Source organism: Candoia aspera, chromosome 1, assembly GCF_035149785.1.
Source record: "Candoia aspera isolate rCanAsp1 chromosome 1, rCanAsp1.hap2, whole genome shotgun sequence".
NCBI lineage: Eukaryota > Metazoa > Chordata > Lepidosauria > Squamata > Boidae > Candoia > Candoia aspera.
In genome coordinates, this window is record NC_086153.1 from 229,627,541 (window position 1) to 229,654,998 (window position 27,458).

General features: G+C 43.1%; 1 protein-coding gene across 1 annotated transcript in view; it reads left to right on the top strand.

Annotated features, from left to right (window-relative positions):
- Nucleotides 1-3,290: 3,290 nt before the first annotated feature.
- Nucleotides 3,291-27,458, top strand: part of CLCF1 (cardiotrophin like cytokine factor 1) — a 52,115-nt gene continuing 27,947 nt past the window's right edge. Inside the window, exon 1 of the mRNA XM_063289022.1 lies at nucleotides 3,291-3,540. Within this exon, the coding sequence (XP_063145092.1) occupies nucleotides 3,513-3,540 (28 nt within the window). The 5' untranslated portion in view covers nucleotides 3,291-3,512. The remainder of the gene's footprint in view (nucleotides 3,541-27,458) is intronic.

Below are 27,458 nucleotides of genomic sequence, written 5' to 3' on the forward strand. Positions count from 1 at the left end.
TTGTAATGGACTGAAAAACAAAGGAGGAGGAAGTGTTATGTCCCCAAATCTCTGCATGTCTTATGAACATATAAAATTGTTTCTAGACCAAAATAAATAAATAAAAATGCAAGGCTTTGTGCAGAGCTCCATTTCTTTTAAGTATATAGATTGAGCAACCCCTGCTTACAACAGATGTATTTATTCTGTGCTTACATCGGCCAAATCTGACATACATAAATCTTCATTTTATGACTGAACTGTTATTTCAGATAAAAACCAGAAAGTCCAAATTATGGTGAATTCAGGGCTTAAAACGTTTAAACGTTTGAAAACCTGAGGACTTTAAGCTCAGATTGTATTTGAGATTCATTCTGAATTTTACCTTTTGGAGGCGCAAAACACTTTTTGGGAAAGGAAAGAAAAAAGAAAAAAAGCACTACAATTAGTTGTGTCTGTGAGTGCCTTTGTTTTTACACAAAGCATTACGCAAAAGCCTGCAAGGGGAAAAAAGGAATAGGTTTCCATCCCCCTCCTCCTTAAAGTTCAAAGCCTCGTAATAGTTTTTCCATGTAAATAACGAGTCAGGTTTTAACAATGAAAAAACGTATATATTCACAAATGCAATTAATTTTGGATGAAGTGATTGGATTTCCTCAAACAGCACAAAACTTTTTTACTTTTTTTTCTTGTTTGCTAAATATGTAAATATTTAGTAATGAGAATAAACAGAGTTTTGGTATTTTTCCACTTTTGCCATATACCTGGCATGCCAGCTTTAATAACATGTGACAGTTTATTTTAAATATAAAGTTTACTTCTCAAGTCCTCATCTAGTTAGAAAGCTTCCCATCAGCAAAGTCGGTCCTAATCAAAGGAGGGTAATTGAAAACAAACAATTGCTTCGCTATTGAAATTCAGAGAAAGGGTTAGAGTGGGCTTTTTTTGTCAAATAACTTTTTAAACATAATTAAAGAAAACAAACCATTTCAATGCTGCTCAAAATCTTAGCAAAAAGGAACTTCTACTAAAAATCTCAAAGTTCAACACTAAGATGTTTTACTTGGAGAGCAGTATAGAAGAAACAAAATAATGCAGTGAAAGTTTGATGGGTCAGAACCACTGATGCTGCTAATTTGCTAATGGAGATGCTGTGTGTGCAAGAATTGCAGAACTGGGGACTCTCCAAAACTTGATTGTTTCCACTCAGTTGTCTGTGTACAAATCCTGTTGAATTCGGCAGGGCTTCCTTTTGCTAAAATGATAATGTCTATATAGCGCATATTTTCAAGAAGTACTGGGAGGCTGTTTATTACCTCAGCACAGAATGTTTCATGTAAATTATACTTGCAAGGTAGGGCTTTTAAAGGATTCCTTCTTCAGCATCCATCCATCCTGGTTTTTCCCCCCCTTTCTTCCCTTCCTACAATTGCCCAAACTTTTATGCAGCCTCTCCAGTTTCCTCCTTGCATCCTTTTCAAGGAACCCATCCAGTGGCAGGGAGGTTACCCCTAATGTTGCAGAGCTGAGTGCTGAGTCACCCAGTGTGGACTGAAAGAGGACTGGGAAAACTTTTGCTGATTAATGAATTAGTGTTGGGGCCCACAGATATGAGACATACGAAGAGCGGAAGAGAAGAACAATGTGGTTAAATGAGAGACGAGTGGGTATAAAATGCTGGGGGGTGTTTTGTTTTGTTCTGCCTGGAGGAAGGGGAGGTCACCCCTTGCTCCCAATATTCTTGAGTGGCTGTGCAGCCAGGAACTAGGGGCACACCCTCCCTTTCACAGGACGGGGGCGTGGGGTTAGTCACCTGCCAATGACTAAAGGGCACTCCATTTATGAGAATGGGGCAAACCCTTGACAGCAACCCACCAACAAGCTATTGTGCTTTGTTTCCTACACAAGGGCAGTGGGGCATTAAGAGGAACCCCAATGCCTGGCACTCGGACTGGTATGTGGTGTAAGAGCCTTTCACAGTTGAGGCCAAAGGTCTGGTCCAAGGGAGTCACTGACGGGCAACTGTAGGACAGAGAATGGGAAGCGCACGGAAGGCGAAAGAAATGGAGAAAAAGAATGGGTCAGTTTCTTCCCTCTATCCCCACCCCTTTTCTCCCTCCACCCCCCTTTCCAAATCTGGCATTTCAGCCTGAGACAGGGTGGGTTCACACACTCACCTCGCCTTGTCTCTTTGTAGGGGAGAGGAGGCAATCTGCAGGACCTCTCCTCCCCCTATGCCCCCCACATATACTCCCCCCCTCAGGGACTGGGCTTAGCTTTGTGGTTAAAGCTTTACACGTCAGAAGGGGGGGTAGAAGAAAGGTTGCATGAATATCTTCCCCAAATTAAAACACACACACACATGCTTGCACACACGCACACATCCACATTTCAAAAAAACCCCACAACCAAACCCCAGTGAGTGGGATTGGCAAATGGGATTATTAATCCTGGTCCAGAATAAAGGAGGCAGCAGACTCCATGCAGACCCTTCAGCGAAAGGAAGCATTCAGCCACACACCTACCTTCAAGGGCTGCACCGGACTGGGGCTTTAACCAGATGGCGTGGAGAGCAGGTAGGAGCCCTTGGTCCCTTTCCCCAGCCTGCCCCCATCCAGAGGGCAGCCTGCCCACTCTCTTCCTCACTCAAAAGCTAAAGGAAGCCCTTGTAACACATTTGATTTTTCTATATTTGCTGGAAGACCCCCCCCCCCCGCTTTAATTTTTTTTTTTAATGCCACTAGCAAAACTTGGCAGCATCCAGAGATCTAGAGAACAGGGTGGGGAGGAGTGTGGTGGGCTGGCATTTCCTCTGGATAGTTTTTGCAATAACAACCCAAGAAAAGTCCCCTTCCTTCTTTCCTTTCAGAAGAGTCCTATTGCTAGGACTTTTACCTTTCTCCTGGACCCCTCCCCACTCCAGAGTTTGAAGAGCTGGAAGTGGGGCACCTCAGGCTGAGCAGCAAGCAGGAGGGGGAAGAAAATGAATGGGTGCTGGTAGACAATTGTATCAAATACATTCTTGAAAGCAACCTGGTTCTGCTTAACACTTTAATTTTTTTTAAAAGGCAGCCACTTTGAGAAGAGGGTTATGCTTTTCTTTCTTTCTTTCTTTCTTTCTTTCTCTTTCTTTCTTTTTCCTACATTCCTGGACACCAATCAAAGAACAAATCACAGGAGGTGGAAGAGGAGAGTGAGAGAGAGAGAGAGAGCGCGCGAGAGAGCGAGAGAGAGCGAGAGAGAGAGAGAGAGCGCGTGGTAAAAACTTTGCATACATACAAAACAAAGTACAGACAGCTTTTCCCACCTAACACCCAGCAAACACAAACCAAAACAAATAGGGAAGGGGAAAAAAAGGAAGGAGGAAGGAAGGAGGAAGGAAGGAAGGAAGGAAGGAACGGAACCCGGGGCAGAGCCAGCCAGAGAGAAAGGGAATTTTTCACTCCGCGTCGGGATCTGCAGCGATCATTCGGAGCACAGCCGTTGGTCTGCTAACCCGCCGTGTCGCCCCCAGCCCACACTCTGAGTCTACTATGCTCTGTGTTGCTGGGGAGGGTTCAGGTAAGGGCTCGCATCTCGCTCAAGTTTTGAGAAGGGGGGTGGGGTGGGGCTCTTGCTGTGCGCCTTGACTTTTTTTCCAGCCGCTGCTGATTCTAATTTGATTTGATTAAAACGTCTGTCTGGCTTTGGGACTGATTTAAGACTTTCCCTCTGCCCCCCTTCTCTCTTTTTCATGTATGTTTGTGATTACTGAAAGGAGCGGGGGGGGGGGGGTAGAGAGGAGAAGGCTACTTAGCAAGGGAATAACATCCCAAATTGACAGAGGAAAATCAAAGTCACCAACGTTTTAGACAACGGCTAAAAAGGGTTTTTTCCCTTCCCCATGGCTTCAGTTAAGTGCTGTCCCAAAACAGAAACAAGGAATGTTTGGTTACTAAAATAAAAGGATAGTTTATTCGTTTGTTTTTAAACAAAGAACAGGACAAGGGGAAGAAAAGCCACCCTGAAACACTTTTCCCCCCCAAAATGAGGAAATGTCCTTCTTTGGCAGGGGGGCGGATAGAAATAGCGGGGAGAGCCCAACTTGGGAAGTGTCTGAATCTTTCTAAGTGCTGTGAGGGGTTTGGGGTGTTGTTTTTGTTACTTGGTAGAGTTTTAATATCTCAGTCTGGTTAGCAAAACTTTTCTCACTGCTACTTTGAGAAGGCTGAAAAGCTGGAGGGGGGAAGATTACTTAGAATGAGAGTACATTTTCCTGCAGGGTGTAATTTTTATAAGCAATGGGGTTTTTATGTTTTGCAGACAACTCCCCAGGCTTTCTGGGGGAGGGCTTGTATTTAAATAAAATAGAAATGTAAAAAGGAGCCTTAAAAGGTCAAAAGTGGTTTGTTTCCCTGGACTGGCTCTTCTGACAGTCTAATCATGCCATTTAGGAACAGGCAAGCCTCTTGCTCCCACCGAATTAGTAATTTAAAAAGAAAGAGCAAACAAAGCTTTTTTTAAAAAAAAAAGGACACAAAACAAAAATCTTTGGGATTTTTTTTCACTCTGGATGTTGGAAAAGGCAGAGCAAGAGCAAAGAAACTGAAAGGGAAGATGCCGGAAAACATGAGGCCGGGGAGACCAGCTTTGATTCATCCCTCCAGGATCAGGCAGGCAAAGACAGAACATAATGAGCAAGAGACCAAACTCTTCCTGCTAGGTACGGTGGAAAGAGATGCTGCCCATCGGCTCTTGGGACTCCCTTCGGCCAGATGGTTCTGATCTTTGGCTGAGTTAGCTAGCAAAATTAAGGAAGGAGAGGAGAAGAGACGTCCCACTGATAAACGCACGGGGCTCTAACACTCCCATCCGGCAGCTGCAGAGAGCAACTTTTTTTTCCTAGGATAGCCAAAATTAGGGGGAAATGTTCCTAAACAACACGCTGTGATGGCTAGCCTCCGGGATACTTAAGCTTTAAACCAGCTTTAGAACTTCTCCAACATGATAGTAATTGAGTAGCAGAACAAAGAATGGATAATTTTGTATGCTGGAGACGCCATGTGGAAAGTTTCATGGAAGGTATAGGTAAAAAGGGAATGGGTACTAGGGAAGGGCATACTTTTCATAAGCAACACCCTCTCTTTATACACACATGCAAGATCATTCAAGTGTGCATGCAGCTATGGCCAGTCAGACAAAAAGACACCACTTATTGCTGAAGCGTTCACTTTTTGGCAAGTAGTTTTCAACCCTGTGCACTAGCGCCATAATGTAGCCACCACAAGCTGATGAGTCACATGGGCTTCTCTGGGTAACAGGGAATTCTACTGCATGTGAACAAAAAAGAGGTAGGAGCCTTTCCTCCGAAGAGAGAACTTTGGAGAGAACTCCAAAGATAGAACTCCGGCTGAACCCAAGAGGTTTCTCCACAGTGAAATACTTCAGTTAGAAATCCACTGTCCACACAGGAAGCCAACTCTGTGATATAGGTGGGGATACCAAGGTGTCTGGGAAGGAAACACCCCAACAGAGAGACCGAGAATACCCTGGAGAAACTATCCAGCCAGGTACTCAGCCACATATACGTGAACGTCCACCTCAAGAAGGTGCATACTTTTATGCTCCCAACAGCCATGCATGTGCACACCACATCAGCATCCCCTTTCTACACAGCAGTATTCATCTTGCTGCTGAGAGATGGCAGGGCAAGGAGGCTTCCACCGTTGGCTTAGCTTCCATATTCATACTACCACCAATCTGGCAAACAAACTGGAGACATATTATCACTTGGAATGGATCTGAAGTATAGAGAGAAAGTGACTACAGTGGAAGAACTGGTTTAGGGACCAACATGTCTGATACTGCTCTCCAATGGTTTGGAGAGAGATTGGCATGTAGACTTCAAAATGAGCATGGATGTCGCATGAATAAGGAAGCTGCTCCTTTCAGGGAAAGGTAGCGCCAGGCCCTGCTCAAAACAGAAGTGCAGGGGAAAATACCTAACGTGCATGAGAACTGTAGGAATCTGTATAAGATCAGACCTTGTTCAGCTCACAGGCATCTTTTTCACGCAGCCTATCTGAGTCTCCACATGGCTATTTAAAACTAGCAAAGAGACAGAATGTAAACAATCAGTGTCAGGACAATCAGCTACACCACAGGAAGCAGACTAATTCATACAGTCTGTCCTATACAGAGATCTCTGTACAGTTCTTCCAAGGACCATATACTCTGACACAGATATTGCTTCATACCCAAAATGAAGGCTGCCAGGACTCGACTGTCTGGAAATTGTAGATTTAGCTCTGTGGAGAAGACATTCCTGCATGTATTTGAGGGATTCTTCTTCTGACAACTAACTTGACAACAGGAGTTATGGCACCAGAGAGCCAGCTTCGGCTCTGAATATCCAACCTGGTGCACTGATGCACTATTACACATTCGTTAACGCCTCTCACTTGACTTCCTGAATAGGAGTTAAATCCTGGTATTGGAGCAGGTGAAGGTTCACAGCAAAAGCGAGTAAGTAAATTCCCTGTTTCCCACTTGATTTTCTTACTGCCTTCCATCCCACAACCAGATGTGTTCAAAGCAGCTGTTCGGTTCTGAGAGGTAGACCCCCTGCCGTCCAACCTCTCCCACTCACCCATATCTTTGCATGGACATATGTGCACACGAACACACAGAGAGGTACACACTTTTCTTCATGCATGCCCTTCCTGTAAAGTGTTCTTCATTACTTCTGCTGCTGGTCTCGGTTTGCTGATCCTAAGCCCACAGCCAGGTAATTAAAGAGGAGAAAAGAAAAGTTGTAGAAATTGTCTGATGATTTTGTGTTATTGTGACAAGACAGTGATGCACCTCAACAACGAAAACAAACCAACTGAGGCTCAAACAAGACATTTTGAATAAGACTTCAGTTTTACGGGTACGCACTCTCAGCAGCTTCTCACCCTCCTGGTCAAGTGCTATAGAACAAGATAGCCAAGTCCTATGCTCTTGGGGACCAATCTACCCTCCAAGCAGGGGTGTGGAAACCAGAAGTGTAGCCTGACACACAACACAGGTGGCCAGGCTTAAGAACAGAATCTCTGCATAACTATCACCAGGGCATCTCACTGAATGTCTAAAAGCGTCTATATTTTTGCATCTCCCAACCTTTGAAAACAAAATTCCTTTGCTTAGATATGAAAATGTGGGCAAAATGTACAGTATACCACATGGTTAAAACAGATAAGGCTGCCAAGGCTTAATAAACTGTTTCATGGACCAGGTCTGACACATAATTAGGCACACTCTGGGAAGAGGCCAATATCTTTTCTTTAAACTTCCTCCTGTGCTTTTTATTAATTCCATCAATGGCATGACTACAGGTAGTCCTCGCTTAACAGCCATTTGTTTAGTGATGGTTTGGACTTACAACAGTGCTGAGAAAACTGACTTGCAACCAGTCCTTGCACTTATGACCATTGCAGTGTCCTCACAGTCCTGTGATCACAATTTGGGTGCTTGGCAACCAGTTCACATTTATGACTGTCACAGCGTCCCGTGGTCACATGATCGCCATTTTCAACCTTCCCGGTCAGCTTCTGGCAAGCAAAATGAAGGGAACCATGTGATTCGCTTAACCACCACGTGGTTTGCTTAATGCCTGCAGTGATTCGCTTAACGACCACCACAAAAAAGGTTGTAAAATCAGGTCGGATTCGCTTAATGACTGCTTTGCTTAGCAACCAAAATTCCAGTCCCAATTGTCATTAAGCAAGGACCACCTGGAGCCTGAACAGAAATGATGCCATGGCATTTACATAGAGAAAGCAGCTCACACAGTCTTCTAATTTAGAGATATCCAGATGTTCCTCTTATACCTGTATTCTCCAACCTGATGTATGCAGGTATTCTGAAGACATTCTAGAAAAAAATCCAGTTCATAGAACTAATCTAGGAAAACCAACCCAAGACGAAGAAGCGTAACAACTGAAACACAAGTCCTCATCTCTATACAACAACTCTGCAGTCACAATTATTTCAGCTTCTTAAGACCAAGATCAGGTTTAAGCTTCACTCTTGCAGAAGTCCCCTGTATAGCCCAGGCACCTGCTAAATCGGGGAGCAAAAGTCCAGGATAAAAATCCTGATGACTACTACAACTATTCCTGTTGAACTCTCTGTCACTTTTCTTGACAATAGTCAGAAGAAGCCAGGATCATAAGAAGCCAGTTTCTTACAAGAAGATATTCTCTGGTTCCTGAAAGATAAGAACAGTTGTTCATTCTTTAGATATCTTCTTCCTAAACTTCAGCTCCAACTTATTAGGCTAGCTGTGATCCATTTATGCAGGCAAAATCTATCTACTTGCGACCACTAAGGTGTCACCAAGGGGAAAAAAAAAAGATGGAGTCAGGAAGAGAAACAGCTAGACCGATAATGGAAAGGTTCAAGGTGCAGAGAGACAGATCTGGCAAAGCAAGGCAAGGGGGTCCAAGTGATGGGCCTTGCCCACATAGGCAAGGATGGAGGGCAGGGAGGGAGGAAAGCATATATCACAGGTAGGAACAGCAAATCTATACTAATCTGGGTCATGGGCAAGAGGCGTGTTGGATGCTAGCCCAGAAGATGTGGAACAATTAGTCACTAGAACTTAGTTAGAGAGAGATGTCTGAGGTCTTAAGCAAAAGGCAGCATGGTACGTACCCTGACTATATATGGGAAAATCAGGCTCTTTTCTGACTGCACTGAATCGCAGGCAATGGATGAGGACAGTCTCATGAGGCCTTGAGGAGAAGCCAAGGGAAAAGAACACAAAGGTGCGGGGGCGGGGGGGGGACACTACAGTCTGAATATAGCAACGGCAACGGAGGAGAGTGTACAGGACAGAGGAGCCCCAGGAAAGGGGAGATTTCCACAAAAAGGAGATCAACGGGGAGTCCAAGGTGATGGAGTTTTTAAATGTTAATAAAAGAACTCCAAGCAGCTAACAGCAATCTTGCAGAGTAGAAGCGTGGACCAAAATGAGAACTTGCACATCCAGCTTAATTATGTTCAGAAATAAATTCAGTCTTCACATAGCAGTTAGAAGAAGAAAAGTAGAGGTAGCTTACTTTATTCAGCAGAGCTGGATAGAGGTAGGTTCATAGTAGAAAGGCACTCCATCACTTATTCTTTGTAGACACTTTCTATGTGGAATAGAAAGTTTGTGTGCAAGCAAGATGGTAAAGGACGAGGCCTGCATTATGCAGCCCTCCTGCCTGCATGTCTGCCCATGAGGTAAGATGGAGACTGTGTGTCTCCCAGACTCAAGGAGGAGGAGGAAGAGGAAATCAGGGGCCCCTTGTGACTTCCCACAAGCACAATAGAGACACACCTACCAGACAAACCCTCTTATTATGCTCATGAGACAATGCTGAGTTGATCCCTGATAATTCCAACACAAGGGAGATGAGGACAGGGTGTTGCTGCTGAGTTTGGTCCCAAAACAGGGGATTGAAGCTATTTGGAGAGGAACTCTGGAAATGGGCTGGAGCCTCTGCAGGACATACACAGAAAAAGAAAAGAAATGGATGTGAGGTTAAAGGATGAAAGATGGGAGTACAAGCTGCAGAGGAGGATCATGCAACAATAGAAGATAAAGACTCCCTTGCTTTAGGCTTGAGTCCTAGTGACTACCTAGACAGGCCACGTTGTCTTCTAGGCAGCAATACAATGGCGGCTGTTATTGCTTTCTTTCCAGAATTTTTTCTTTCTTTCCAGGCTAGGCTACCACTTTGGGATTTCCTAGTGGTCTCCCATCTAACAACTAACCAGTTTGACACTTCTTAGCTTTTCTAAGATTGGTCAGGTTAGCTAAGTGCTGCCACCTGCTGGGACCTACATGAGAACAGCAAGGGCGTTAAAACAGACCTCATTTTCTTGTGGAAGCTTTCTCCACTCTGTACTCTCAAATTACAGCGAGGCAATTTCCTGCTTTTTAAAACGGAAATAAGCAGTGAAATAGGTGTGTGAAACCTCCAATCTGTTTGCTGCACCTATTAAGAAACCCACAGCAGATTTTAAAAAGCAAACCAGAATGAGGTAAAATCCCTAACTCAATGTTAGCTCCTCAATCTCAAAAAAAAAAAAAAAAGCCACCTGCGTTGATCTACAGCCTCTTCACCCCATCTGGAAGGACAGTTTGCTATCTATAGAAACTAGAACACAAGATTATTTTTTTCAGTCTAACATCTAATATGCAGTGCTAGTTTTTTTCTTGGTATAGATAGATCATGAAAAGGCTAGTGATCTCCCATTTTGCTTCTAACAATGGGAGGTGCTATTTATTGCAAGCATGCCTTGTCTATTCTTGTGCTCTGGCATACAACTGCTTAGGCTAAGAGACCTTTGTTAAATAGATTATTACACCTATTGGCTCTTCCTTCTGCCTGTAATCCCTTCTTGAGGACCTTCAGAGATAATTTACAAATCCAGCTGCGAATCCCTGTAAAAACACTCAGAATACCAGATTCTCTCTGATCCACTATGCTAGATAGAAAGACCTCTAATTAAGATTTCCCACAGCATACTTTGAACAAAGCGATCACAAATTGCACTGCCATTCTTTTCACAAGTGCTTCGAAATTCCAGGGGAAGTTGCTTCTCATGTACTCCTGCCAACAGCTTGGTTTCTCCTGAGGAGTTTGCAATGGAGAGAAAGACTCACAAGCTGAAAGGGGATCAATTTGCCTTAACCTTGCAACACAGGGTGGTCTTACACTTGGAGAGTTTTCAGTCAGGAAAAGCCAGAAAGCATCTCTGGAGTTTCCGTGACAAAGAATCTGCTGCATCCCAAAAGGAAAACATCCGTGGGTGCCTTCAGATCTTTGTACTGACTGCATGCTTCGTAGCTGGATATTTAACCTGGTTAAGTGCATCTGTGCCTGATCAAGATAGGTCATTGTGGGCTCTGTTTGCACATGTCTCAGTAACCCAGTGGGGACTAGAATCTAAGCTTAGTAATTTCTATTCTGCACAGTGATTAATAAATGGTAGTTTTCTATCAAATCATATTGTACACAGGGACTTCTCAATGTGACTTCTGCCCCTCACCCTTTTTGGCTTTCAGAAATTTGGATTTTCCTCTTGCCCCACCTTCTAGCCTTGATACTCTTGGAAGCTCACATCACCCTGTGGTTTTAGACTAAGCTGGTCAGATTTAGTTTCAGCAGAGCTCAGCTCTGTGTTTACTTCAGCTCCGCCGGCTTCTGCATTTAACTGTAGGGAAACGCGCTTATGGAGCCTCCCCGCAAGAAAGCCTCTGCAGTCAACTAAACAAGGGCTTCAGCATGTTGCTGGTGCAGAGGACTGTTTTGAGGTTGTGCAGGCCTATTCTCCTCTAAGTTTACTCAAAGCAAATCCCACTGAGATCAAGAAAGCTTACCTCCAAGTAAGCAAGCATGGGAATGACTTTTACATAAAGCAAAGGCAGCAATCAGAGAACACTTCAAAGAAACATCAGCATACTCTCAGCTGCTCCCCAATCCCTAAACTGCTATCTGTCCTTTGTTATCAGCCAATGCCTCCAATCAATACTTCATTCCTAAGAATATCTTGCTATAAAATCTGGTGCCAAAATCTGGTAACTCTTCACCACATGCAGCAATTGAAATAACGTGTTTCCTTGCAGCATTTCAACACATGGCTTGTTCTCTGCATGCTTGAGGTCTTTCATCCAGAACGGTTGCTTTCCTTCAATGGAAATCCATCATATGTCACCCTGCAGGAAGCCTCTTGTTATACAAAGAATGCGATGCTAAGCACACTTAGTAGAAGTAGGGCTGCAACCCTAGGCTCATTCTTCCCAGATTTAAGCCTCTACCGTGGGACTAGCGCTCAATAAAATGCAAAGCTTTGCAAGATACAGTATGTTCCACGGAACTCAGTATAATTTACCACTGAGTAAGCACACAATAGGAATAGCCTACAGTTTCATTCCCAGTCTTTGGACCATCTACCGGATGCCTCTTTCCATGTTCTGCAGGCCCACAATGATGTTCTTAGAGTCTCAGTATTTACTATCCCAAGTATCCTTTCAGCATAGATCTGGAAGGTGGGGGGTGGGGGGAAGGTGTTTGGCATTTTCTGTATACTGTAGAGCTGGAACGGTAAAACCTCTTGGCTTGCATCCAAATCTAAAAAATTTTTTGCATTGCACAGTCTAGACGTGATCTCGTCAACCGTACTCCAGGGGCACTGCACACACTTGGTGGCCCTGCTTCACAACTTTTGGACCTAAGAAATGTTTCATGTCTTTGCTTTCAATTGCAGAGACATGAGTCCTAGTCCAAAAGGATTTCTTCACCATCTTGTCTGGTGTGACTTTGTCTCTCACTGTCAAGGAAGTATAATGTAGCATCCACGTATTCTACGGCACAATATTAAGAACACACTTGTATAGTTTTTGTACATCTCACTTCTTTAATTTAGCATACAGTTAAATGACTTCAAAAGGAACTTATACATTCAAACTCAATGTTATGACCCTTGGACTTGATCCCTCAGCCCTCCAAGCCTTAGTGCCTTCAATCCTTTCCGCATCCTTTATTCTGACCTCACTTGTCTTCACATCCCTTGTAGCAATTCTCCATTCTGTGCACATTTCTCATTCACTGCAGCTGCTTATAAGTAGGTGGTTACTGATGGTCCTCCATTTGTTCATTCGCTGTAAATATAATATATTCCACTAAGGTTGCAACCTTAGATATATTTACCAGGGAACAAGTTACCCTGAAATCAATGACCCTTCATCCCCTATGTGATTAAAAAATTCTAACTTTGACATAGAAATTAAAAATCTGCTGGAAGACCCAATAATGGCTTTCTTATTCCTAGCAGCATTCTGGCATATGTTCAGTGGTGTTGTTACATAAACAGCTGGAAATACCTCAGTAGACCATGTAAGCTATAGAAAATCTTCTGTTCATCTAGGAATTTCCTTGCGCCTCATTCAGTTTCACACTTTTTCTGTTCCTTGTCACTATCCACTTTACTTTACCCACCTCTCTCCTGGAGCAATATAGCTTACCTCAGAATGGAAAAATCCTTACAAAGCACAGCCACTGTCTGGTTAATTTCACTGTCCTTTTTTTCCTCTGCATAGCCTTGACTCTGTCATTGATGCAAACAAGCCTGTTGGCTGCTTGGGGCTCCCCAGTATCATCTGCAGACTCCTCATTTGCTCAGCCTGCAACAGCTCTGAGGGGACAAAACAAATGTAAGGACAGTAAGCAACTAACAACGTACCATCTTGCTCCAGCCCACCCAGCTCCTTTTGGGGTCAGCCAAAAATTCACCAAATGAATATTTGAACAAGTATTTTCTCAGTCTAGGGTCTGCAAAATGAGAATAGATGTAGACCACAGTGAAAGATGGTTGGTTGGTTGGTTTTGAAAGTGAAAATAGTAATAAAGGCATTTGGCCAATGCTGCTGGCCCCCCATAAAAACCAAAACAGGTGCCATATCATTTGCAGTGTGCCATATACAGATAGGAGACCCAAAAAGATTAATTAGATAGTTATGATCCATCATAATTAATCTATATGTAAGAACATGGCTTATTGGTAAAAGATTATGTATTGCACAGGTTATACTGATCCTTAAAGATATACTGATCTCTGTTCCACCTTCATGAGCCTTTTTACAGGAGCATCAAAAAGTTAACAGCGCTGGCATTTGAATTTGAGATATGCAAGACAGAACCATTCCCCAACTGGCCAAGGGACATTGGATAGTTCACACTGCCAGGCTCCTTTTGGCTCTTAGAGAAATCCCTGCATTATACTCTGTATAAACACACATACTTCTGAGGTTTCCTCACAACCACTATATATTAAAAACACACTTTGAATCAAGCAGAGAAAATAAGGATAAATGTCACTGGTGAACAATTTTTTGATGCTAACCCTTTGTCAATGATTATTTTGCTCACCTAAGATTATCCAGGGAACTGTGGAAAAGTGATAACCCTTCTTTCAGGGTACCACTCTATAAGGCATCCTAAATTTCACCCCCAAAAATCTTTGACCTATTTGGAAAGCTGCAGGCTGGGAAAGGATGTACTATGTTCCAAAAGTGAAACCTTGTTTATTAAGACAGCAGGCCTTCAACCCACTAGCACACACAGAAAATAGAATTAGAAAGAAAATTTCTGGCATTTTGCAATGACTTTGTTCAGAGAAGATTAAAGGGTGCTAGGAATTTGTCTTGCACCAGTGGAATTACAACTTTTAGAAGTACAATTTCCTTCTAAAAGTTCAGTTCCTCTTGTGTCTCTGTCCCATGTATGAATTAACTGCGCCCTCCATTTTAAGCTTGCCTCTCCCTTTTCCTTTCCAACTACCTATGTGCACTCCAAAACATCCTTCCTATCACTCTGATTATTCTCCAGTATGTATCCCACTTATGGAACAGGAGTCAAGGGCTGACCATTCTGAAGGTTTGATGTGTCAGTTCTCCCTGCTTTCCTTTAGAGAAAGAAATGCTAGGGGTATTTTGTGAACTATTTTAAAGACTTTGGAGGATTTTCTATAACTCAGTTTTCAATAACTGTGGTTTTATATTTCCAATACATTGAATGTACCTGCTTTTACAAAAGACCTTGGGTAAATTGGGTGTAATGTTTATTAGCTTTAGCCATGGTCAGGTTCAACCAAGTTACACTTAATTGATAAACTTTTTAAGGACCAAGGACCCACAGGACAATGAGTACAACCTAGATCTATCTCTTATTCTCATATTTTATGCCCTCTGCATAATCTGTTGTAGATTAAACCCATTTCTGCTAATTGGAAAGGTGCTTACAGTATTTACTATTAATCAGGATGCTGATATGGCAGCTGCCCACTGAACTCCAGTTGTAGCTTCTTGGACCAGTCAGACACAATCTTCTCAGCCTAGGCCAACTTTCCTCAACTTGGTATCCTCCAGATGTGTCCAACTTTAGCAACCACAATTCTAGCCAGCATGGCCCGGCTGGCCTAGGTGAACGATCCAATGATATGACTCATTTTACCTTGCCTTCTCTCCTGACAAACATTTGGTGAAGAGGCAAAATTCCTTTTTCATCTGGCTACAGGGGGGGTCCATTCTCTTCTCCTTGGAATTTCAAAACAAAACAATCTATTCCTGAGCTGTTTTGTTTAAAATCAGAGATTGGAAAACCATTCACAACCTCACTTCATCCACTGGACTGCTCCTCAGTAACCTTCTGGTTTCAGGCAGTGAGAAGGTTACTTAGAACATTTCCCCCCTTGTGAGCAATTACAGAACAAAATGCCTTGGCAAACTTTTTTCTGCTGTTTCCCCTTGGCACTGCTCACACCTGGTCGCCAGCCCACGAATGGCTCCCCCCTTATTCCAGCATTACATGTGAAGCCTCTCAGGCTTTGTCACCCTCTACCAGGAAGGGAAGTCAAGTGACTGCCCTGTCTTGAAACAGAGGCAACAGAAGAAGGATGGAAATGGGCATTTCATGCTGGTATAATCTGAGCCAAGGATAGTGGGAGCTTTACAGGTCTCCGTATCTGGACTGCAAAAATTAGTTGACAGCAAGAAGTTGGGAATTACTGCTACTTAGTAGCTGTCCGGCATGCAGCAGCTGTTGTGGAGCCCACTCAGTTCTGCTATGGGGAAAGGCCCCCATTGCTCTGTTGAGATGAGCAAGTCTACAGAATGTACTATACGAAATCTTCCCAGCCGTTGTTATTACTCTGACTCACTGTAGGAACTGATTAAAAAGGGACAGTCATCAAATAAACAAGTACAACCCGTCTGTTTTAATACTATCAAGGTTACGACTGCAGAAGTCAACCCCTTGCCCATCTCACCTTTCCGACCATAAAAACAGACCGCTACAAGCTCCCTAACTTGGAATGGCTCTCCATCTCTAAGCCAATGCGACTCCTACCAATACGTGTGGTGGGAAAAAAGACACACCCTCCTCCCCACCCCGTTTTAGGAACCTCTTTTTATGCATGCCGAAAGGCGGCATCAGTTCTTCTTCAGAGAGAGCCTCGGCCCCTTTCCCACCACGATTCGGTTTCTTCTTCCGGTTCCCATCCCAGCCTCCACAGCAGCGCGAGCAGGACTTGGTGCCTTAAGGCCGGCCTGATCTCTGCCCAGCCGACCTCAGGGCTTCTGCAAGCATCTCCCCCCACCACCCCGCTGTCTCCCGCCTCCCCCACCCCCGCGCCAAAGTCCATTCTCCAGCTGCGCCATTTGTTTTGCACGCAGCCTCGTTTGCGGTTGCAGAAGCTCGTTTCTCCTCCACCGAGCCGCTGACTCTCAGGGCGAACCGATCAAGCTACACTTGAAAATCCAGAGCTCACGGCAAGAGAAAGAGCGGGCAGAGCAGGGAAGAATCAACGCTGGAGTTTTCCCTTTCCACGTTTCGGTGTTCTCTTCGGCCCAGTTATTCCCTTTCTTTCTGGCGGAGCACTGGGAACTCTCGAGACTTTCATCTAAGGGTCATCCCATTCAGCAGCAGAGGGGCAATCCCCAGAGGTGGATCTCCTGCGTTTTCATTTTTTTTCCTTCGGAAATTTAGTTGACAGGTGGTCAAAGTTTTCACAGTTTCACTTTTGAAATTAATGTCAAGAAGGTTTGATTTTGAACCAATCAATCAACTGATAACTTGGTAAATGTAACATGGAAAAAAACATTATACCTGAATCTGGTAGACTGATTCCTTAGAATACCTTAGTTAGTATTTTAAATGCCATATGATTAAGCTGTAGTAGATTAACATGGCTAAAAAGATAAGCTTCTCAAATTGAGCTCCACTCCTGGCGATTGACCCTCTGAGAATGACATCTGCTAGAACCCAAATTCTTCTTTTCACTTTGAAAACTTAAAAACCAAGTATTGCCGTTCTCATGTACGGTGAAGGTAAAAGTGTAAACCTGTGTCAATGTACTGCTGCATGTGCTCTCTCCAACTTTAATAACGCTTCTGCCTGGACATGTAGAGTTGGAGTGGCCAAGATTACACACATGTAGGTCTAGTCACGCTTTCTTTTTTTACTAGAGCCACCAAAAGCAGCCAGGTGCAAAACACTGAATAAAGGGATTAAATGAGCTCCTGGTGCTTCTGTATAAAATATCCATTCCCAGTTACCCCAAGCTTTCTTTATTTTTAGTGAAGGGATTTTGCAATTGAAATTGTACGAGAGTCAGAAATGCTTGCTCATCTTCTGCAAAGCTCTCAGATCCAGCTGCACCTTCAGTCCATTGATACATAAGATTGAGCTGCTAGCCTGCCATCCTAAAAGGGGAAAAAAACTTAGAAAGGAAAATACAAATTTTCTTCTAACTGCACATGGATAGAGTTACACTGTAGAATCATTTTTCTGTTTCATATATCCATGGAAAACCAATATGGACTAAAAACATGCATGTTTATTTAAAGATAATTCCCTTTTGCCTTTCAGCCAACATTAACGGCATTTGCATATGCACACAAAGAGTTTGAGAGGCAGAGCAATCCAGTGCATAATTACTTAGGCTGAAGTCCTGCCTGGTGAAGCGCTTTATACTGTATCTTAATGGTCCCACAGGCTTTTTATTGTTTATTCGTTCAGTCGCTTCTGACTCTTCGTGACTTCATGGACCAGCCCACGCCAGAGCTTCCTGTCAGTCGTCAACACCCCCAGCTCCCCCAGGGACGAGTCCGTCACCTCTAGAATATCATCCATCCACCCTGCCCTTGGTCGGCCCCTCTTCCTTTTGCCTTCCACTCTCCCCAGCATCAGCATCTTCTCCACGGTGTCCTGTCTTCTCATTGTGGGGCCAAAGTACTTCAGTTGTCCCACAGGCTAGGATTCTGTATTTATGGCAAAAATGTAAGTAGCACCATGGCATATGATTAGGAAAATCAGCAGAACCACACAAAACGAATCATGCCGCAGTAGCTTTGCTTTCGCTAGACTGGAACAGAAAGCAACAATATGTAGTCCCATACCATTAAACTAATGTTGTGGGCACGACATTGAAAATTGCTCTCAGTTGAAAGTAAGTGTATTTGAATTATGTTGGGATTGCTTCTCAGCAAACATGTAGAAGATTAGTCTCTAGATTTTGCAGAAGAAACTTTATTTGTTATTCCAAGTAATGTGATGTTTTCATCCTGCTCGATTGTTTGTTTCTTTTCTCATGGAGTTTATTTTTTAAAAAATCTTTTGGAATAGGACTCTCGGTTTTCATTCTAGGCAGAAATGCTTTTGGGGACGTAGCTTATCTCAGCAAATGATGTGGAAGGTTAAAAAAGTAATGTAAAGAAAAAGTAAAAAAGTAGAGTCAATGATGGCAACTTCAGGGACATGTTTGTGAAATGTCTTGGCAACAATATGGAAATGGCTTGCTACCACTGTCTTTTCTGTGACCGTCCAAGAAAGGCCAAGAGATTTCCAAGTCTAACCCTGACATTTTATGACGGCCTTCCATCCAGGGACTACCTTGGCCCAACCCCGCTTAACTTCTTTGAGATCCAATATTGTGAACTACATGTTGTCGCTTCTGTGGGAAGAGATAACCAGAAATGAAAACCGGTTATTTCTCAGACTCATAAGGTTCATGCCTGAATCCATGCGTTCATTGTTGCTTACTGACCATTCATCAGCCTTTTTGGAATTTTATCAGGGAGTCCTGCATGTTGCTTTTCAGGAAAGGGAAGACTACAGGCAGGCTATCTTTGCAAATGACTCACAACTCCTTTGCAGGTTGCTGATAAATGGGAAAGCCCTAGTATGGCAAGAAACACAAAGGGCAAACTCAGGAAGGAGCCCTGGAGGTGCCAACCTGGGTTAAGCCAAGAGTTCAAAAGGTGAACAACACTTTAGGCAGATTCTTTATTGTAATGCCCCTAAGAGGTTTTTCACAGCTATCACTGCATACTGTACAGATATATAACAGGAGTGTTCTTATGGTAAACTCCCTTAAGCACATCCTACATATGCCATGGGCTCACATATGAAAAACACAACACCAAACAGGAAGAGGCAACCACAGAGAGAAAGTAATCCTCTTCATCCTCTTCCCCCCACCCAGCTCTGCTCTAAAGTGGGTAAGATTATGCATATATTGGTGTGGGATTAGATTGAAATTTAAGGCTTAGAATTTATAAAATGGTATGGGGTCTCAAAGCTTGCTAATTGCTGTCTTGTGCATTAAATCCTTATTTTACTTTCTTGGAGTACTTATGATTCTTTTTGTAAGTTCTCACTAAAAAAGAAGTCTAATTCTTCCTACTCTCTAACAAACTTTGTCTTGTGACTTTTTCTCTGAATGAGATCACCTGTCCCATACACTGAAGCAAATGGAAACCAAAGCCCATCAAGTCCCAGAGTCAGCTTCTATCCTGAAGCATCTTGTCTGCTGTGTGACTTATCCACAGAGTACCCTGGTCCTCAGTAATCACTGCAGGTGGGGACTGATAAGAGGTGTATTGTTAGACCTTACTATCTGCTTAGTGTTTACTGTCTATTCACAAATTTAATTACTGCCCAGTTCTATCCTGTTTCTCCAGACTGTGCCTTCTCTTTCAGGTTCAGATGGTTTTTGTTATTTGAGAATTAGAATGCATAACTACTTTCACTCCCTTGGGACCAATTCAAGCAGAAAGGGGTATGGCTGCACCACTTCCTTTGGGATAACCATGGTGTACTCATTTTACTAATCATGAAACCACAGAATTATTAGGACCTTGAAGGCTATTTAATCCAGCCTCTTGCTCAGACTAGAGCATCTTCATGACTAGCTGCTCAAGCATCAGTAGATGACTGTCTAGCTTCTGCTTGAAGGGAAAAATATCCCGAGTATCTGTGTGCAATTGACTCTGTGGTCAAACTGCATTTGCCATTAAGAAGCTTTCCCTAATATCCAAAACCTAGTAATTTGTCATAGAATCATACAGTTGGAAGTAACCTTAGAAATTATCTAGTCCGACCCCCTGTTCAGTGCAGGATCCATTAAAACATCTCTGACAGGTGACATCCAGCTTTGTTTGCAGACCTCTAGTGAAGAAAAACTCACCATATTATATACCAGCCTGTTCCACTGGCTGACAATTCACATAGTCAGGAAGCTCCTCCTGACGTCTAAGTTGAACTTACCTCTTATAGTTTTAATCATTGGTTCTGGTCCTGCCCTCTGCAGCAACAGAGAACAAGTCCACTGCCTCTTCTAGGCAACATCTCTCCAAAGCTTTGAAGACTGCTATCGTATTCCCTCCAACTGAAATGAAGCCATTAATGAGCACTCATGGATACAATTGTTCAGCCATGTCCATCTAACAGTAGTGTTATCTAGTCTACCTTTCACCATTTTAATAAGGAATTTTTCATGAGAGGGTTTGCCGAAGGCTTTACTGAAATCCTAGTATACCATGTCTATAGCATTCCCCTGATCTACCCAGCTAGGAACTCTGTCAAAGAAATAGATACAATTGGTCTGGCACAACTTGTTAGTGACAAACCCATGCTGGCTCCTGTTAATTGTAAAGTGCTCACAAACGTGCACTGCTATTGAAGATCTCTTTGAGGACTTCTCAGTATAGCTGTCAAGTTTGAGAGGGCTGGGTTTCCTGAGTCCTCCTTCTTCCCCTTCTTGAAGATGGGGACATTTGCTCTCTTTCAGTCTTGTGGGACCTCACCGTGCCTTCAGGAATTCTCAAAGAATACTAAGAGTGGTTCTGCAGTACCTCTGCTAGTTCCTTCAGTACCCTGGGATATAATCCATTTGGCCAGGGAGACTTGAATTCATTTAAATGAGCCAAGCCTGTCTTACCACTCCTTGTCTGTCTATTTATTTATTTATTTATTTATTTATCAAATTCCTGTCACCGCCCATCTCCCCCTCAAGGAGGGACTCCATGCTTGCAGCTTTCTCCTCTTCCCCGTCTCCTCTCACAGAAGAGTGATCAGCTAGGCTCCATTTAAAAGGCAAGCTTGAGTTTTTGTTTATTAATGTAAAGGTGCTCCTAAGAATGGATATGGACATACAGGGAGTCGATGATGATTGTCAGAAGTATGTAGAAGAAGTCCTGTGAGGAAAGGTTCAAGGAACTAAATATGCTTAACCCAAAGAAGAGAAGATGAAGGAAGGGCACAATAACACTCAGAGTACATGAAGGGCCATCACACAGAAGTGGGGAAAATTCCCTTTTCAGAACATAGGAATGGCCCTGCTGTATCATATAAAAGATCTATATAGTCAAGCATTTTGTTCCCAACACCAGCCACCTTTACATTTTTGGAAAGTCCAAAGGTCCCAGTGCCTCTCTCACTCTGTGGTCTAGTTCACATAACATTTGTCACTGATTTGGCTTTGGCTGGTTGTGTGAACTTAGTCATTGTGCACAGTAAGCTGTGGACTACGGCTTAGTATGTTGTGTGCATCCAGCTGATTGTGGAGTATTCAAAAATCCTTGATTAACCATGGCTGGAGATATGAACCTAGTTGTTGACTTCAGCAACCAGCAGTCAGAGACTCCATTCAAGAAGCGAACCCTGGTTGGCAATTGATTTGGAGCAGAGGGTGCTTTGAAGGCAAGCTGCTGACAAGCCTACTGTGGAGGGTTGAACAGAGAGCCAAAATGGATAGTGTATAAATATAAAAGTAAATACAGATTAAGTGAGGGCATGTTTTCTTTCCTCCCAAATTTTCAAATGCAATTTTGCTAAAATGGATGTGAGCAAATTATCTTTGCTTGCTTCTAGGCCTTGAATGGGTAAGGGGAATGTTAACACAGTGGTGGTCTAAAACGGCACCCTGGCCTTGAACGGAGGGTTGAAATACTTCCACTGGATCTGGATTAGTGAATTAGGATGACAGACAGTTGCTGGCAGGAACCATGATCCTGGGAGCTCTTAGTTCTGGGAAATGATGGGAATTCCTCCACCATCCCACATTATTCCACCCCATAGACATGCATGGCAGACCAAAACATGCCAAAAAAGATGTTTGCTGGATGGAAATGTTCTGCCACCAGACATGACCTTTCCCTCTGTTTCATAAAGGTTTTGACGTCAGGCACTTCCTTGGTTTTCTGAGTCCAAATGGAACATTGTTTCACCCTGGCTCCCTCCCTTCCCCACAAGGAATTCCCTCTAGTCAGCCTCTCCCCCCAAGTTGTGCTGCCTTCTGCCCATTCACAGGACATCTCTTACCCCAAAGCTCACCACTTCAGAATCCCACTCCTCAAGAGCTGCTTGATCTTGGAAACAGTCTGGGATAAAATACTGGGGCAGCCGTGGGCGTCTTTTCCCACAAGCTTCCCGCCTTCCCAGGTGGCTCCCACCCTGCCATGGGATCTGGGAGCATACTCTGGAACTGCCACCTCCATCCCCTCTTTTCAGATGTAGGTTTGGTAGAACTGGGGGGCAGGGGGTGATATCGCCCCCTCCCTGCACAAAGGTCTGTTTAGTCTGCGGCTCTGTAATAACCCCCCTTCTTCAGCACCACTGTAAACATCTGTCAGGGTCAATCTATCCCAGGGCTTAACCAGGCACAATCTCTGTTGCCCCTCCCCCTCCCCCTCTCTTCTTCCCGCCATTCCTGTTTATGCAGAGGCTCACCCAGGCAGTTGCAAGGAGGGGCCCTTCGCCCAAGGCTCACTTGGGGTACAAGCCGCTTTCCTTCTTTTGTCTCCAGGCCACCTCAATGCATCCTCCAACAACTGGAAAAGTCGCATCAGTAGACTCTTGTTATGCACACCAGTGACCCATGGTGCAGTGATGAGAAATCAAAACCCTTGAGTGAATGAGCCGTGCTCCCCCCCACCCCGAAGTTTGTTGAAATGCTGGCTGCAGAACATTTTGGCATAGATACACCTTTCCATTGTGCTAATGGCAAATTTATATCTCAACTCTTGCAAACTCCTCCATTGGCAGAAAAAGATATCACCTTCCCTGCTTTATAATGACAAACTATGTCATTTCCTGCAATCAAAGAAAGCAGATGTTTACACTTAGATATCACAAATCACTGACCCCTTCTTTGCTATCTCACATCAATTTTCTCCTTCAAATACCAATTTTTAAAAACAGATGCACATTCATAAATGTGGTTTAGGTGTTTTTAAAAAGAGCAGGTGCTGCTTGCCATCCAGCCAGTAGGCGTGATCCGTTCCGTGGCCCGGAATGCGTGGCTTTGTTTTGTAGTCAGTCTGTGGTGGCATAGCAGAGTGGGAAAAGGAGACCTGAACACATGCAGAGTCATATTTCAATACCCTTCTTTCATCCTCAGGAACTGGACAACACGTGCATCAGTGAAGTGAGATTCCCCAAAAGAAAGCAATTCTTTCTGACAGGTTTCATTTTGAAATAATAAAGCAAGATCAGGTTCCAAATTTTTAAATTACTCCTGCTTGTTCATGGTCCCTAAAATCAAAGAGAAAATAGGAGGCTGCAAGACATGTCAGGCTGGAAAATATTGGCAGAATTCTAGAATCTAGAAACAGCAGGTCTGCTGTTGCTAAAATACTGGAACTGTGGGCAGTGCTGTTCTGGGATATTAGAACTGACATTGCTGGTTGCTGGCCTATAGATGAGAAACAGGGGGTGAAGCTGAGTTATTTGCATCTGTAATCCCAGGGACAGGTTTGCAGGAATCACGGGCATAAGCAGAGCTATTTACAGAGAGCTGAGGATTAGAATAGCAGGATGAGGGTGGAATCACAGAATGGAGTCAGGACTATTTTTATGGGGAGCCCTGAACTGGAAAAGGTCAGCAAATTGGGGTGAGGCTGGTTTGCAGGGAGGTGGCATGGATACAGGCCATCCACAGTGCTAGAGGCAGTCCGTTTTCTTTATTACAGTACAGCATTATTAGGCAATTACTTAAAGCGGCCATTAACCCTATACTGCCCAGTAAGGCAGCAAAGCACATAGTTTCCCAACTTGCTTCAGAGCAAAGAAAAGCTGTTTCAGACTGAGCTTGGAGCTGCCTGGCAGAGTCCAGTCACAATGCCTGCCGTGCTGGGAAACCAAGCCCAGGCTGGTGAAGCACAACTGCAAAAAAAGATGGGCTCAGTGCAGTTTCAGACCTTCAGGCATAGAGGAAGAATCTACAGATTTCTCACAGTCTCACCAAAATCCAGGAATAAGGTTCTGCTACATTATTTATTCTTTGGGAGACCAAAAGTAAATGTCTGACTGATAGAAGTCTTGCCTTTCTTTGTCAATGTCTTCACACCCAGAAAGTTTTTATGCCACGTGCCTTACTGACTTCATCTTGCACTCCACTTTGGCCTGAAGGCTTTTTGTTTAGGTTATAAAATACTGCCCATGCAGGGAGCAAAATCATCCCCGTGCAGCAAAATGTCAACCTTTTAAAGTCAAGGACTAAGCTTTAATGTGTACATGTATACTCTTAAATTTGCTATCTTAACCAAACCTGATTATGATGATTAAGTGTCGTCAAGTTAGGCCTTCTCCAGGATGGTCTGTCCTCAAGCCAGGTTTTTCAGACCTTTCAATAGTGCATCAATCCCAGTCTTACTGAGTCCATTCCCTTTGCTGCTGCTCATGCCTTTCTTCTCTTTCTTTCTATCTCTCTCAGCACAACAGACTTCTCCAGAGAGCTAGGTCTTTGCATAATGTGTCCGAAATATGGCAACTTGCACCTTGTTTGTGCCTTGAGTGAGAACTCTGGATTGATGATCCATTGGCTTGTTTTCTTAGCTGTCCATGGTATTCTCAAGTCTTCTCCATCACCAAAGTTCAAAAGTGTCAATATTCTTTCTATCCTGTTTCTTCAAAATCCAACTTTTATTTCCATAGAATATCACAGGGGAAACCATTGCCTGCATGATTCTGATCTTTGTAGTTATAAACGTATCATGGGATCTAAGTATTTTTTCCAAGGCCTTTATTGCTATCCTACCAAGTGTTAGTCTGTGGTGTATTTCTGGACTGCTAGTTCCTTTACTGTTGATAGATAAGCTAAACAGGCAGGTCCTAAAAAGGAATATGAGGGAAGAAGGTAAAGGCATATCAATTTTTAAAGTTCATAGTACTTAGAGCAACTGGCGGCTGTTCAAGTAATGCCTGTGTGTGTAAATCTCAGTCTGAGAGAAACAGTGAGGGGTGCTGCCCCTCTCTAGCTCCTGCTATTTCTTGCATTGAAGGGTCAGTCTCTGTGGGTACAATTGCTTGCATCTAGAGCTTTGGGGTACATCAGAAGGTTTCCCTATTAGCTGAAGCCCTCATGGTAGGAAGTGCCAGTCAGTGGAAGCCTCTGTATGGACACAGAGGCTCTGAGATGACAGTTGTATTGCACCCATGGACAGTCATGTGTTCAGATATCTCTGCACATCTGAGAGAGGGAAGGGATTGCTCATCGCTTCTCACATGTTGAGATTTACATATTGAACATATCACCTGAGCTGGTTTGAAATGGAAGTAGAGGAAGGAGGCGCTTCAGCAGTCAACGGAGTACTTCTGTTTTCTGTCCTGTCTGTTAGGCTTTCTCCCCTTAGTCTTCATCCCCTGTGCAGAGGATCTTTGTTCTTAACCTTTTTCAGTGACCTCCCAGTAAGTTTACAGCATAGTAGGGAATCTTGCGCACCATGAGTGTTTCCAGACAATGACTTGAACATCCCATTTTTCTGCCTTATTCTCATAATTTTATGGAAGTCTTTCATTTGTAACTCTTTTTTCCATTGCTTCTTCCAAAATTCTTTTGATGGAAAGAATGGCTGCATAATGTCTTCTGAATGATAATGCTTGCATCTGTTCATCTGAAATTGCCCCGTGCTATCTTTCATGCATCCTTTTAAATCCCATACCTACACAGTAGCTAAACATTGGCCAGAACCACAGAAGTGTATGTTCCAATAGAAGAGAGTATCTGTAGCTCAGGGTTGAACTATGGAGTTCTGGTGCTCTCTGAGTTTGTTGTTTGCTTGCAGACGTTTCATTACCCGACTAGGTAACATCATCAGTGTGAGCAAGTGTGGGGTTTGCTGCCTGTTTGCATGCAATAGCTTGCCCTGCCAGTTTTGGTGGGGGTGTAGTTTCCTTTTCCTATAAACAGGCAGCAAACCCCACTCTCATTCACAGTGATGATGTTATCTAGTTGGATAATGAAATGTCTGCAAGCAAACAACCAAGTTCAGAGAGCACCAAGAACGCCACAGCAGTGTTATGTACTACACTACTGTAAAATTGGCATATACCTAAACTAGTAAAATCAGCAGTAGCAGTGTGAAAATAGAAACTCTGCCAAGATAAAACACATCAGTTAAATAAACAGGTTTTTTTTCCTGGTACTAAAACAAGAAATGAATGAATGATCAGAGTAAATTCAGTTTTAAATTCAATTTTATTTATGGCCAAAAGGCCCAAAAACAAGTTACAAATATAATCTGAACTTGGCATTAGATAAAACAGTTTAACAAATAAGATATTTAATAAATATTGCATAATACACTTAAAACCACAACTCATTGATTTGTTACTAAAAAGACTTTGTAATGAGTTAAATTTAATAAATTTAAATGGTACAATGGTACAGGCAGTCCTTGACTTACAACCACAATAGGGACCAGAAAATTAGTCATTAAGTGGTGCAGTTGTTAAGTGAGGCATCATGTGACCGCACCTGATTTTATGACTTTTTTTGTGGCAGTCATTAAGTGAACCACACAGTTGTTAGTGAATCACACAGTTCCCCATTGACTTTGCTTGTCAGAAGCCAGCTGGGAAGGTTGCAAATGGTGATCACATGATTCCAGGATGCTGCAGCCGTCATAAATACATGCCAGTTGCCAAGCACCCAAATTTTGATCATGTGACTGCAGGGACTCTGCGACTGTTGTTAAGTGCAAGGACCGGTTGTAAATCACTTTTTTCAGCCCTGTTGTAACTTCAGACGGATGCTAACGAATGGTTGTAAGTCAAGGACTACCTATACATGATCATCCTGCTGAATTCACATTTATTTGTGGGTGGGGAGTAAGTGTGATAGACTATTGTTTAACATTGACTAGTTTATTTCCCTTGGTCAGATTATTTAATGTTGGCTTCAGAGCAGATAGTAATCATCAACCTATAATTTTAAGTTTGTTAACCAATGATAAAGATGTTCCCAATATTATTCTCTGCAAATACAAGTCTTTCTAAAGATTGGGTCTCCATCAGAGAGATGGCCCAATGATTCAATATGTTAGTTACAGTCCTTAGATGAAATTTTTCATATGCATGTGGAGACAATAGATGCTTTAGATGCTTTATCTTCTTTGGTCTCCAGGTTTTAAAGGTCAAAATTGGCATTTTGAACTGACTCTAGAAATGGGATCCTGTGTTATCTTCTGCTCAAAAACTTATATGGTAGAAGATAACAGCTCTGATGTCCACATTCCCATATGAATTTTGTGCTTTGTTGTCTACTATGGCCTGTTCTTTTCATAACTATATTTCACAATAGCTTGGTCCATTGGTTTCGGGAAAGAGAATTCTAAAATGTTATGA